Raw genomic sequence first — 14,485 nt, 5'->3', positions numbered from 1 at the left:
TTCCATTTTTAAAAATATAAATAGAGGATATATCTACAAATAATAATAATGACATGTTAAATAAATCACTTTTTACTTTAGTTTTTAATAATTGTTATTTGAATAGATTAATATTTGATAGTGTTAGCTCGATATCAAGTCTAAATAATAGATTACATTATAGATGGAGTGAGGTGATCAATAAACCGTTGGTGTTGGCTTCACATGGATATTTCGATCTATTAAATCAATGCCTTAGTAGTTTGGATTGGATCTTGAGTCACTATGAAGTATTTCAGTTGATGAGAGCTGCCATTATATCCAAGAGCATAGATACTGTAGGGTGTTTGATTGACAGATTCTATGACGGAAGTGACGATCTCTTTCTAAACAAATCGTTGCAACTCTCTTCATTTTATGGTTGTTCCGTAGTCACTTTGTATCTTCTCGATCGATTCAAGATTCAGTGGAACTTTAATAGTGTAATGGAGCATTCTATATGCACAGATAATTTCGAACAGTTGAAATTCTTTGTTGCTCTCGCAAATAGCAGTGGTTATACAAGCTCTGATGATAACATCCAAGCTCATCGAGGTATATTTAATTTGGCCGCTAAAACTGGTCGAATAGACATGATAGAGTATTTATTAATTCATAGACCTCAAGATTTAAAATCAAGTGATATGTATACACATGCTAAAGAAAGAGGACATCAACATGTAATAGATTATCTAATCTCAAAAGGAATTACTAATATAAATAAAAATAGCGACAGTAGTAATAATAATAATAATAACAACCAAAGTTAAAAGAATAGTAATATTAATAATAATAATATGTAACAAATTTTTAATTTTAATTATTTATTTATAAATAAAAATGATTAATTAATTAATTAATTATCATTTCTTTTTTGATGACGATGAAGATGATGATGATGATGATGTTGCGAAAAATGGATTATTATCAATATCGGTATCTCCACCACCAAGAGCTTGAAATCGTTGCATAGCACGCTTTCTTGTGATGGTATGATAGTCATCACCCGGTAGAATTGCGTATTTCGAATCTTCGTTGGTCGATCCTAGACCTGCACCCGCTGGTCTTATTGCCAATTCAATCGGTGCATTGTTGTTGGTGCCGCCGTTCTTACCTAATGATTCATCGGCTTTCCAACCGGCTCTCTTTAGCAGTTTATAACCTATGCTATTCTCACCGAATGGATCGTTAACCTCTTTCTTTCTCTTCTTGTCTTCCTCTTGTTGCTGTTGTTGTTGCTGCTGCTGTTTGGATTGTTTGTTTCCGGTTAGACTGCTGATATCTACACCATCCTTCTTGGCTTTCTCTAGATTTGTCTATTAATGTTTGTTGTAGGTAGTAGTAGTAGTAGTTGATAAATATAGTAGTAGTAAAGTAGTAGTAGTTAAGTTTTAAAATTCAAAAAAAAATCAATTCGATTGGGTAATTGTTAGTGTATGATTTTAAAAATAGTGTAGATCTAAATAAATCAAAGGTCATTACTTGATGTAACTTGGACATCTTTTCATGCTTATCCAGTGCGTCGTACGAAGGGAACTGTCTATCACAGAGTCTACAAACGATGAGATCTGCTTTTGTTTGTTGTGCTGGTGGTGGATGTGGTTTGTTGATTTCCTGTTCGATCTGCTGATTAATGAGTACCGCTGCTTTGTTAATGACAGGTGCAACTACTTTAACAGGTTGAGCAATCTTCATTGCAAATTTAATTGGTGCAGCTGTAATAGTAGTAGTTGGTTGTGTTTGTGTATCTTGTTGATCTTGTATCTGCTGCTTCTGCTGTTGTTGTTGTGATTGATCAGGATCATATTGATCGAAATGTTGTTGTACCGTAGTCCAACCAGATTGTTGTTGTTGCTGTTGTTGCTGTTGCTGTTGTTGTATCAAGTGTTGCTGTACAGTATACTCAACCATATCCAAACTAGTAGCAATTGGTGCTTTAAATAGTTTATCATCGGCATTCATTGCCTCTGTTAATAGTTTACCTTTTTGATTCCATTTTTCAATCTCACTGTCCATCTATTATTATTAATAGAAGTTAATATAATGAACTATTATAATGATAATTGTTATTAATATATTGTTTTCAAACTTACCTTTTTAATTGCAGAAGATCCACTTATCTTTTGACCAGTTGATTTCTTTTTGGTTTGTTGTTGTTGATTTGTAAAATTAATATTATTATCATTTGTTGACTTTGTTGTAGTAGAGTTAGAAGTAGAAGTAGTGGGTGGTTTACTTGGAGTAAAAGGTTGATATTCGCTAGTTATCGAATTATAATATAGATAGGCTTGTTTAGTTGTGTCATAGTAAAAATAAACTTGTGCAATAACATCGAAATAGTATCCAGAGGTTGAATTATAATAGAATCCTGTTGTTGGATCGATTACACATCCTTCAGGTGCATTATTATTATTACTACTACTATTATTATTATTGCTATTATTGTTGTTGTTATTAACCCCTCCACTATTTTTATTAGTAGTACTACCACCACCACCAAAACTATTTGTCCACTGTACATATTCCGATGCAGAAATACCTGGTGCCAACATCGATGTACTCTTTCCACTTGGTTTCTCAGACTTTACATAGTTGATTCTCACCGATTGATTATCAATTATTAAATTACTACATTTACTCAATGCCGTTGATGATTCCTAAACAATAATAATAATAATGATACGAATTGTATGTTAATATGCTATAATTATCATTGTTTACTTATGTTTTCAAACATAAATATTACTACTACTGACACTTAATGAATTGAATTCTAAAAATGCAATTGCTTTTGGTAGTCCTGGTTTCCTTACTAATCTAATCTCTCTTGGTACCAACTGACTCAGTTCATAGAGTGTATTGTATAGCTATTTGTTTTAAGTTGTTTGTTTGTATAGAAATGAAGTGAAGGGTAGGGTAGAGGATAGTAGTGATAAAGTATATCAAATAGATTATAGGTTAGTATGAATGAATTGTACTTTTGCCAAGTATAATACAATAATATATTATCATAATATCCTATTGTATTAATATTATTATTATAAAGTGGAATTAATAGGCACCGTATCTTCAGTTGTATTTGTATCGAGATCTCTTATTATCAGTGCAGTGGCGGGTGTATCTTCATCAGTTGCAACATTGACATGTGATCTCAATGTAGGATTCAAAGGAATTGCTTCATTACAATTAAAACATTGTTTTCTCCATGTGAAATTAAGTTTATTACACTTTTTTTGTTTTTATTGTTATTATTAGTTAGTTTTCTTAATTGTTAAGTTGTTATTGACTCATTACTATTTACTTACATTATCACATAACCAATCTTGTGAATTGTTTACATTGGAGGATGATGATGAAGATGATGTTGATGATGATGACAACGATCCTGCTGATATACTATAGTTAACCATAATATCTTTGCCGTCGATGTTCAGGCGATTCGGGGTGGTGTTAACATTGGTTAGGAATTCAGTGGCGGTATCGATCGTTGCAAAAGTAACGAATGCAAAACCTCGTGATTCATTGGTGTGTTTGTCGAGCTTGAGTGATACCGATTCATAGATACCATACGGTTTAATCGAATCTATAATCTAGATTATTTATTAATGTCATAATATTGAATTGTTGTTTGTTAATCATAAATATAAACACATCACTAATCCTTCTAATCATCATCTCCAACAATGATTTGAGAGTATATTTTGTTTTAAAACAAAAAATATAAATCTATCTATACTTTTTCTTCTTTAGTTTCAAATGATAAACCTCTTAATATTAAAGTTTTACATGGTTCTATATTGTTGTCTCGATCCAGATCATCGTATCTTCTTCTCTCTCTATGGTCTGATCCTCTGCCATCCCTCCGATCTCTACCATCTTTGTATCTATCTCTATCTCTTCTATCATCTCTATCTCTATCTCTATCTCTATAATCTCTACTATCTTTATTGTATCTTTCTCTATCGCCACCACTTCTATCATTTCTATCTCTTTCTCTACTACTATAATGATTATGATTATCTCTATTACTCTTTCTATCTCTATCTCTATTGTTATTGTTATTGTTATTATTTGTATCAACTATATTTGGATTATAATCATCTTCAGTTTCACCTTCTTCCAGATCATGATAGCTGACCAACTGTTTATTTGGCATCAATATTGAATTGTTACCATTATTATTATTATAATTATAATTATCATTATTATTATTGATATTTATATCATTAATTTCTTTTATGCTAGCTGATGTTGGTGAGTATTCACCGTCATCCGATAATTCACCTTGCTCCATTATTATTATTATAATAATATAAAGCTGCTTAACTGACTTACACTCGAGTGAAATGTATTATTAAGATATAAAACTAGTAGTAAAAAAAAATAGTAAAAATAAAAAAAAATGTTTTTAAAAAAAAAAAAAAAAACTTAATGTTTGATATTAATTATTTATTTATTTTTTTGAACCAACCCTTTGCACTCTTTAATAAAAACAATACTTAATAAATAAATTATATAACATTTAAAATCTACATAGATTTATTAGGAAATTTAAAATGTAGCAATTAAATTCAATATTATAATTAATAATGCAATCTCTATACACAGAGTTTTGTTTATTTTTACTTTACTTTTATTATCATTGTTATATAATAAGATTATAAGATTATAATAATAATGAATAAAAGTGTAAATAATAATAATGGAATTAAAAAGAATAATAACAACAACAATAATAATAATAATAATAGTAATGATAATAACAAAAATAATAATGATGATAATGATGATGATGATAATAGTAATGATAATTTAAAGATAAAAATTAAAAAAATACTTGTTAATACTGTAAAGAGCTATGAGATCAATAAGAATATAGATGAAATTACGAAACTTTATCAAAAAGATAAAGATACAGTTTATTCAGTGTTGATCGATTATTTAAAGTTGGTGGTGGAAAACGGAAGAGTGGTGAATAATGATGATAGTGACGATACAACTAATAGCAATCAGAATAAACTATTGTCATTCTATGCAAGACTATCGGTTTCATTGTCATTCTCAAATACATTACTGAAAAGAGTTTCGAAATGGTTAAAAAATAATAATGATCAATTACCATTCCTCTTTATTTTACCTAAAATCATTAAATCGATTTTAGATCTTTATAAATCATCAACATCTACATCTATATCAACATTAACAAACAGCTTTATAAATAGGTAAGTTGATAAAATAAGTTATTCATTAATTAATTACTAATTTTTATAAAATAATAATAATTATTGTTATTAGTAAAAGATTGTTCAAATCGATTTTTAAAAGATTGAACGATCAAAGATTACATAAATATGATTGTATTAGATTGGTTAGTTTGAAAGCATTGATTTCACTTCAGAGATTTGAAGATGAGCGGTTGGAAGTTACCAATCTATTGAATGAGTCGATCAAGTTGGAAATTGATAGTCATAGATACTATATCGAAAAGAATATGTTAATATCAATCAATTATTTAGATAAATTCCTTTTAAATATCAACAACAGTAACAACAACAACAGCAGCAAACTGACTATAGATGATAGAATCAATATCCTCAAGAGAGTCAGTCAATTCTCATTGGATGACATTGGTTTACAATCTAGATTGTTACTGGTGAGTGATGGTATCTTCGATTGTAGTAGTCCTCAACATTACAAACTGGTAAAGAATTTTATTATCAACACTTGGTTGAAAGAATTGAATTTAGATATTGTCAAAGTAAATATAATATATATTTATATTATGGAATAAAACAAACAAACTAACTAACAAACTAACTTTATTCTTAAAGTTAATAAGTAGTTTGAATGTAACAGAGAATAGTAAAGTTTGTAAAAAGATATTGTATAGTTTGTTCAACGATGGATACTACCCAGATACCAATGAATATTTGAATCTTGAAATTGAGAGTGTTGATCAACATACTCCATCTTCTTTATTTTGTTGGAGACATTTCATTGATTTCACAAGAGATAATATTAGTGTGAGTTTAAATTAAATTAGACAATGCCTCAATTAATTTTATTCTAACTATAAATATATTAAAAAAAAAGTTGGACGGATTGGATGATATTTTAGAAGAGATAACTCCAAGTGCCAAAGAATGGTTAAAGTTGATCGATAGTTGTTCAAATGATAACTTTATATTGATACAAATTGTAAAGATATTAAAAAACTATTCGATATCAACTCCTCATTTTATTGATAGTTGTGTTGCCAAGTTTGGTATGTATAACAATCAATCATTACAATAATACAAATTTATCTTGTACAAAACATAAAGACTAAAATTAGTTTAAACTAAATTAAAAACAAAATTATAGAACCATTCTTATTCTCTTTGGATATAGATATATCACTTAAATTACAATTAATGTCATTGTTTAAATCATTTAAATGGATTGATTTCAATAGGTGAGTAAAGTAATTGTTAGTATTTATATAAGATGACTTAACCTATTTTAAAACTAGTTTCTATTTACATATTATCTCTGATATTGAAGTACCAATGGATTTCTCAGATGAAGAGAAGAAGCTTACTTTTATCAGAAAATATCATGCTCTTTGTTTGATTGAGAATTATTATGATCATTCTTATATGGTAATGTTTTTTTTTTTAATTAGAATACAAGACACTATTAATTAGGAAGAATGGTTACTTACTTATTTTTTATATTTATAAATTTATTAGACAAAGAGTGAAATAGATTTCATTGGACATTTAGATTATTTTCTTCCATGTTTAGGTGAGAGTGTAGATGATGAGATTCTCATTATTTCTATTGGATGTGCATTTCTCTTCATCGTTTTGGATCGGGATAATCAATGTTTACAGACCAAAATGATATGGATTAAATTCTTTCAACTTTTGACTGTCACTGATCTATCTGTAAAAGTAAAGAGAAGAATTATTGAGGTAACAAACTTGCTATTCCAATCTTGTTCTTTCAAGTGTACAATTCTAATATAATTATTTTTTATTTATTTCTCTAGACAATATTTGATTTATTACTTGTTAAATCAACTGGTTTGATCAGTCATTACAATATTTTCACTACCTACATCAAATCGAATCAACTTCATATTCAAAAGGATTACCGAGATTTAATTTACTGTGGAACTATTAAATTATATTATCATGGTTATAATATATTTCAAATGGTAAATAATAATAATGATAGAATTATTTTTAGCTATTTACTAATTGATTTAATCAATAATGTTTGTTTTATTCATTTTAGGGATTCAATGAATTGACAATTAAATACTTCCAACCGGATTATTTGAATGTCGAATCTCACCAGACATTCGATATATTGGCAAATGAAACAGAGATAAAACAAAAGTTTTTAGTGAGCTCTATGATTACCACTCTCGAGTATTTCTTTTGCTTCAAGAACCACTCAAACGCCACGAGCAAATCAAAGATAATCACAAGTATTTGCGATTACTATTTCTCAAAAGCAGAGTTACTTTCACAATCCAAAGTCAGTGGTCATAGAAATATATCAATTGATATATTAATACATTTATTAATAATTATTTCAACTTTTGAAAGATGTAAGTTTAAATATTTAAATTTTAATTATTATTTAATTAAGTAACATTATTTTATAAAACATTCTAATAATAGATGGTAATACATTATGCTTATGCTTAAACTTAAAGAAATGGAAATTGTTTGATTACTTTCCTTTGTTGAAAATCGTTGAATTGATATCTATTGCCATCAGATCAACTGTGAAATCTAAACAATCAATCAAGTTACTACAACAGTTTAAGAATATCGTTGAGAAACAACTACAAAAACAAGAGCAACCATCAAATAGACCAACAATAGACACCCAATCGCTCAACAACAATGTAAATAACTATAAAACATATATTGCAAGTATTAAAGGTAAGATATTATATTTTATAATCTATATTTAAAAAAGTTAAACTATTATTTTATTCTATCACATTTAGATAACAAGTTTATGATAGAAATTGATAAAGTATTGAATGATAAATTAGAAAGCAATAATAATGATAAAAGAATTATACTTTATGATAATAATAATAATGACAACAACAATAATAATTTTAATAATATATTAAATCAATTTGATCAAGCAGTACAAAAACAATTAGAATACAATATTGTTCAAGAAGAAGAAGATGATGATGATCAAGGAAAGCATGTCAATAATGAAGATAAGAAAGCAGAAGTAGTAGATGTAGTAGATGTAGAAAATGAAGAACAAGAAGAATATATTTATTATGAATTAGTAGATCAATCACTTGGTTCAAGTGACGAAGAAGAGGATGTAGAATATATGTATATCAATAATAGTGATATTGAAGCAGTATCTGAATATGATATAGAACCAACGAATCCAAAGAGATCAAGATCAGTTTATTAAATTTATAATAAACCAAAGCGCATTTTACTTTTTATATTTACAAATGTTTATAATAAATTTATTTGTTTGTTTAATATATTTTATATTTAAAAAAATAAAGTGAAAAAATAATAATTATTATTAAAGTAATATTATTATTATTAATCAGGTGCAACATCTGGTATCTTTAAAGGTGATTTCAATGAATTATTAAAATATTGTTGTTGATTTGTTTGATGTTGTTGAAGTGGTTGTTGTTGTTGCTGTTGCTGTTGCTGTTGAGTTTGTTGTTGAAGTTGTTGTTGTAGCTGTTGAAAGGTTGCAGATTGCATAGATGTTAGTTGTGGTGGCAATGGTTGTGTGAGTACGGTCGGTGACACTGAGAAAGATACCGCTTGTTTCACAAATGTCTTTAGACATGCCACCTGCTGTTTCATTGCACCGTTCTCCATGAGTAGTTGCTCGACCTTTGAATTGGCGAGATCGTTCGAACTCTGCAGTGAGTTTGCTTTCGACTCGAGATTGTTGATGTATTCCTTCTGACGCTGACGAAACAGCTGTGCCGCCTCACGATTCTTCAGTAGACGTTTTCGTTTTCTTTGGTCTTCGTTGTCGTTTGGATCGTCGTCGGAATGATCGTGGTCATGATCGTGTTCATCGTCGTAGTAGTCGTCGTCGTCATCGTGACTGTCATCGCTATCGTCGTGTGACGACATCATCGTCGATGACGACGATCTCGAGGGTGGAACAACAGCAGCTGTTGCCGACTTTTTTCTTTTCTTATCTTCTTTATCTTCATTATTATTATTAACAGTTTGAGTTGTAGTAGTTGGTGGTGGTGCTGTTGCAGCAGCTTTCTTCTTTGGTCCACGTTTTGGTTTCGCTACAACACCGCCACTGCCGTTTGCATCTTCTTTCTTTATTGGTTTAGATGATAGTTCAACGTGTATGCCCAGCTCTGCAAGTTTATCTTTTTGTTTCTTATATTTTCTTGTTGGTTGTCTACCACCGTTCGTACTAGTGTTGTTGTTTCCGTTGGTGGTAGTTGTAGTGGTAGTTGTCGATTGTTGTGCCATCAATGCACTCTTTCCGTTTTGATTATTTAGATGACTATGATTGACAGCTGATGCAACTATATTATTTATATCTAAATCAGGATTTATATAACTATGACTATTGTTACTGCCGCTACTACTATGATTCTCATTAATACTATTTATAGAAATATTACTATGATGGTTGTTGTTACTATTATTATCGAAATTATTATTAATTATATTATCAATATTAACATTATCATATAAACCATAGTTGAATGTTTGTTGTTGTTGATGTTGATTCTCCATGATAATTTTCAATACATTACATCGTCATAATGACGTAAAACAAATTAAAATTAAAATTAAAAAATTATTATTAATTATTAATTAATTATTGATAAAACAGGATAAAAAAGAAGGAGCACACTTCTTTAAAAAAAGGAAACAGATAATTGTTTTGTCATTTATTTTTTTTGAAACCAATTTTATAAAGATTTTGTCAAAAAAAAAAAAAAATTTAATTTTTAGAAAAAGATTTTGCAAAAAAAAACTGATCGATTTTCTTTATTGATTTGGGGTGTCATAGATCTTTTAAATTTAGTAGTGGTTAATGACTGATGATTTGATTTAATAACCATAGAACTTTCCACCGGCTTGTTTGAATAGAATTGATGTTGTTCCTTGGAGATCTTCGTCTGTTTCGATTTCGGTGTTGTTGTTGTCAATGCTGAAGAGGTTGGTGATTGATTGGGCGGGAATAGCGAGTTTCTCTGCGATGGCGGCAATCACTGATTTAATGGTGAGTGATTTCACGGTGATTCGCTTGAATGTGATCGGTTCTTTCGAGACGGAAATCTTGATGGTGTGTGACTCTAGCTTTTCCGAGGGCAACTCGTAGTCGGTGACCAGACCGAGTTCCTTGATGAGAGCGATCATCGATGGATCCTGCGAGTCGAGATCGATCATCAAACGCTTCTTGGCGTACTCCAAGAGCGATTTGGTTGCGCTGCCCTGCGAGAATATCGTCTTGGAACCGGTGTTGGTGATGGTGTCCCAATGGTAGACTTGATAGGTGTCGAATTCCCTGGTGTGGAAATTCAAGTCGATGTACTTTGTCTTGATGACGCGCGGCGAGAGTGAGAGAGTCTCCACTGGTTTACCACCGGTTCCTCCACTGACCGAGACGTGTGAGACTCTCACATATTGCAACTCATATTCGATGATGTTGATCTTGAAGGCATCCTCATCCTTTTGGATCTTGTCCAAGATACGGATTATAGCATGTGGAATGATCTCACGTCTCAAACACAAGTAGTTCAACGATGGTGTGGCATGAGAAACAAACTTGGTGCAAGTAAACTCACCAACATGAGCTTCCTCATCGCCATTAACCATTTTGATTCTTTTAGATCTTAAAGATTTCGATCCAGCTGCGGATGCAACGTTATGTGAAAAAGACATGATATCAATCCAATTGAAGTGTTGAGCTTTCATAATCTAAAAATAATAATAATAATGATGATAATGATTAATATTGAAATGATTTCAATTTGAAATAGTAATAACCAACTTACTTTTTCCTCTGCTTTCATTTCTTGAGTTGCTTTTCTATTATTGTTATTAGCAAAGTTACCAAAGGAAAATGAGTTAACATTGCTCTGTTGTGGTTGTTGGTTGGCTGCTTCCTCTGGCTCTTGTGGAGCACTGAGAATAGCCTCAATCAATACATCCTTTTGATTCTCAATAGTTGGTATTTCATAGCTTTTCGAAGTGTCAATATCGATTGGGAGGTGCAAGTAGATTCCTTTTGTCATTTTGTTGTTGTTGTGTTGTTTTGAAAAAAAAGTAGAAAAATGAAATATATATATCAAATAATAATAATTTAATAAAGTAGAATAATTTAATTAATATATTACAAATTGATTCAAAAAAGATATATTTATAAAGATTGGTTTTAAGTTTACATTTTTTTAGATTTTTGTAATATCATTGCCAACACATTATTTTTTGCGAGCATAAGCAAGAAATAATCTGCTTTTTCTCAAATTTTTATTTTTTTTATTTTTTTGTTTTTTTAATTCCAAGAATTTATTATTTATTTATTTGTTTTAGCATTTAATTCCCGAACCAAACAAGATTCCTTAGAAATCAGAATTTTTCTGAAAAAATCAAAGATATCAAAATATTTAAAGTCTTTCAATGTTAGAGCTCCGAATTATAATCAAGAGAGTTATATAAATTTACAATTTCAAAGTGAATAAATGAAAAAACAAAATAGTTTAAATTCTTTTTTCAAAACTTATAAACCTCATCAATAATCACAAAATATAAGTATTGTCTTTTTATTTAAGAAAAAAAAAGATCTTCAAATTTCCTTTTTTGAAGATTAAATTTAAAAGTTTTCTTTCATTTTTTTCTGCGACAGTTAAATCAATCTAGATCTATTAATAACTTTATTTTTATTAATTAATCAATCATTCAATTGTTCAATTGAATTTTCACCCATCTTATCATCTTATCAAAAACTGAATCATCTTATAAAACCGAAAGTCATAGCAAATGAAAAAAAATCTAATAACTTTTCATCTGTAAAAAACTCTAAAGAAATTTCTGAAAACCATCAATCCATTTCTACATTAATCGAAATATCGCGAACGTTTGTAAAATTTTTATCAAAATTAGCATTCTAAAAAAGATATTTTCAAGATTTTTTGTTTTGGGAATGGTATACAGATTTTTGTAACTACTTTTTGTAACAATCAGAGTGTCAAGTTTTCGAATTTTCGCAATCAAACAAAAAATTTACTAAATTTCATTGAACAGGACTGTTTAGCCGGGGTTTGATTTGTTCGTTTCATCTTATTTAAGATGGATTGATCTTGAGAAAAAAAAATCAATCTTAATTTTTCTTTTTTTACGACTTTACTATCAAGATATATAATATTCATATAGATAGAGACATATAGAGAGAAATGAAATTATTTATTTGTTTATTGTTTTTGACAGTTTTGGCAATTGCAAATGCAGATTTAGGTATTGATGTTTCATCTTCAACTTCAACCAGAATCACAAGTTCACAATGGTCTTGTCTAGCTCAGAAGAATCAACGTGTAATCATCCAAGTGTGGGCAGGTGGATACGGTTTGAACAATGGTGTCGTTGGTGCCATCCAAGCTGCTCAAAGTGCAGGTTTCCAAACTATTGATCTTGTAAGTTTGTAGTTTTAGATATAGATTTAGAAATAAATAACTAATTGTTTTTTTTTTCTATTTTATTTTTCATGTTATAAATAATTTTAGTATGCATTTTTATGTAATCAATGTTCCGGTAATTCACCATCGTCCAATGTCATCCAAGAGATTGTTAGTCATTTGAAACAAAGTGGTACCAATTTTGGTACTCTTTGGATCGATGTTGAACAATGTAACGGTTGTTGGGGAAGCACCAGTGCCAACGCTGCCTTCGTTGTCGAGGCTGTCCAGACCGCCGCTTCTTTGGGTGTCAGAGTCGGTGTTTACTCATCGCTCGGTGAATGGCCAGAAACCGTCGGTTCACTCACATCACTCTCTTCCTATCCACAGTGGTACGCTCACTACGATGGTGTAGCTGCCTTCACCGATACCAAATCCTACCAATACGGTGGTTGGAACAACCCAGAGATGAAGCAATACGTTGGTAACACCAACCAATGTGGTGTCTCTGTCGATCTCGATTACTTTGACGGATCAGCATCAAGCGGTTCAAGTTCATCGGGTTCCACCAGCTCAGGTTCTGGTAGTACCTCTGGTTCTGGATCATCATCAGCATCATCAGGTTCCGGATCTGGTACCACCTCCTCAGGAAGTGGATCATCATCAGCATCATCTGGTTCCGGATCAGCTACTACCTCTGCCTCTGGATCGGGTAGTGGATCGTCAGCCTCATCTGGTTCAGGATCATCCACCTCTGCTTCAAGCGGTTCAGCATCTGGTTCAGGAAGTGGATCAGGTTCAGGATCTACCACCCACAGAGAGCCAGAATTCCAAACCATGCTCGGTGGTTCAGCCGGATCAGGTGAAGCCAAACCAAAGGAGCCACAATTCAACACAATGTTGGGTGGTTCAGCCGGATCAGGAGAAGTCAAACCAAATGAGCCAAAATTTAACACAATGCTTGGAGGTTCAGCCGGATCAGGTGAAGTCAAACCAAATGAGCCAAAATTCAACACAATGCTTGGAGGTTCAGCAGGTTCAGGAGAAGTCAAACCAAAAGAACCACAATTTAACACAATGTTAGGTGGTTCAGCTGGTTCAGGAGAAGTCAAGTTCAACACTATGCTCGGTACTGCCGCAAGCTCTGGTCCAGGATCAGGATCGGGATCCGGTTCAGACAATAGCCACGCCTCTTCAGGTCCAGGATCATCCGGTTCCTCAGGTCCAGGATCTGGATCTGGATCGGCTTCGGGTTCAGGTTCAGGTGCCTCCTCGGCTATGCCTCACAGACCAACTGTTACACACACAACCAGTGTATCAAGCGCACAACCACACGCACCAGCAACTATCACCTCGTCATCATCATCGTCATCATCGAGTGCACAACCACATTCATCGGTCTCCGGTCGTTATAACATGCCACACAGACCAACCTCTTCACATACCACCAGTGTATCGAGCGCACAACCACACGCACCAGCTACCATCATGTCCTCATCAGGATCAGGTTCATCTGCACAACCACATTCATCGATTTCCGGAAATAACTAAACTATAATAATAATAATATTATACAACACATCACAAAAGATAGTGATCAAACCAATAATAATAAAACATAATTTTTTTTTTCTAATAAAAAAAAAAAGTATTTTTGGCGCAATCCATGCGCTATTGTAAATAACAAAACCAATATTTAATAATTTGTATTTAAATTATTGTTTACTAATAAATTGAGATTACAAATATATAATAAATAGTTAATTATAAATTTATGGATTGAAATGAATAAGAAATTTAATGAAATTAAAG

At 31.1% G+C, this 14,485-nt stretch overlaps 6 protein-coding genes across 6 annotated transcripts; 3 read left to right on the top strand and 3 right to left on the bottom strand.

Moving 5' to 3' along the window:
• Positions 1-53: 53 nt before the first annotated feature.
• On the top strand, positions 54-788 carry PPL_11721 (uncharacterized protein; the record flags this gene model as incomplete). The annotated part of the gene is made up of 1 exon (XM_020582470.1): positions 54-788. One exon carries the CDS (start codon positions 54-56, stop codon positions 786-788), a length of 735 nt encoding a protein of 244 aa, XP_020427170.1.
• Positions 789-881: 93 nt separating this feature from the next.
• On the bottom strand, positions 882-4,312 carry PPL_11720 (C2H2-type zinc finger-containing protein; the record flags this gene model as incomplete). The annotated part of the gene is made up of 6 exons (XM_020582469.1): positions 882-1,334; positions 1,501-2,034; positions 2,112-2,675; positions 2,754-2,885; positions 3,324-3,608; positions 3,755-4,312. The coding sequence occupies 6 exons, from the start codon at positions 4,310-4,312 to the stop codon at positions 882-884; spliced, it is 2,526 nt and encodes an 841-aa protein (XP_020427169.1).
• Positions 4,313-4,695: 383 nt separating this feature from the next.
• PPL_11719 (uncharacterized protein) lies at positions 4,696-8,463 on the top strand (the record flags this gene model as incomplete). The annotated part of the gene is made up of 11 exons (XM_020582468.1): positions 4,696-5,240; positions 5,344-5,776; positions 5,850-6,041; positions 6,112-6,283; positions 6,382-6,472; positions 6,530-6,659; positions 6,750-6,812; positions 7,052-7,219; positions 7,300-7,618; positions 7,692-7,958; positions 8,027-8,463. The coding sequence occupies 11 exons, from the start codon at positions 4,696-4,698 to the stop codon at positions 8,461-8,463; spliced, it is 2,817 nt and encodes a 938-aa protein (XP_020427168.1).
• Positions 8,464-8,603: 140 nt separating this feature from the next.
• On the bottom strand, positions 8,604-9,788 carry bzpE (bZIP transcription factor; the record flags this gene model as incomplete). The annotated part of the gene is made up of 1 exon (XM_020582467.1): positions 8,604-9,788. One exon carries the CDS (start codon positions 9,786-9,788, stop codon positions 8,604-8,606), a length of 1,185 nt encoding a protein of 394 aa, XP_020427167.1.
• Positions 9,789-10,109: 321 nt separating this feature from the next.
• Positions 10,110-11,296, bottom strand: PPL_11717 (uncharacterized protein; the record flags this gene model as incomplete). The annotated part of the gene is made up of 2 exons (XM_020582466.1): positions 10,110-10,979; positions 11,057-11,296. The coding sequence occupies 2 exons, from the start codon at positions 11,294-11,296 to the stop codon at positions 10,110-10,112; spliced, it is 1,110 nt and encodes a 369-aa protein (XP_020427166.1).
• Positions 11,297-12,454: 1,158 nt separating this feature from the next.
• PPL_11716 (glycoside hydrolase family 25 protein) lies at positions 12,455-14,224 on the top strand (the record flags this gene model as incomplete). Its single annotated transcript, XM_020582465.1, has 2 exons — positions 12,455-12,691; positions 12,782-14,224. 2 exons carry the CDS (start codon positions 12,455-12,457, stop codon positions 14,222-14,224), a joined length of 1,680 nt encoding a protein of 559 aa, XP_020427165.1.
• Between the last annotated feature and the right edge of the window lie 261 nt (positions 14,225-14,485).

Source organism: Heterostelium album, assembly GCF_000004825.1.
Source record: "Heterostelium album PN500 unplaced genomic scaffold PPL_contig25, whole genome shotgun sequence".
Taxonomy (NCBI): domain Eukaryota; phylum Evosea; class Eumycetozoa; order Acytosteliales; family Acytosteliaceae; genus Heterostelium; species Heterostelium album.
The sequence above is the reverse complement of the archived record's forward strand: the minus strand, read 5'-3'. Positions and strand labels throughout refer to the sequence as shown.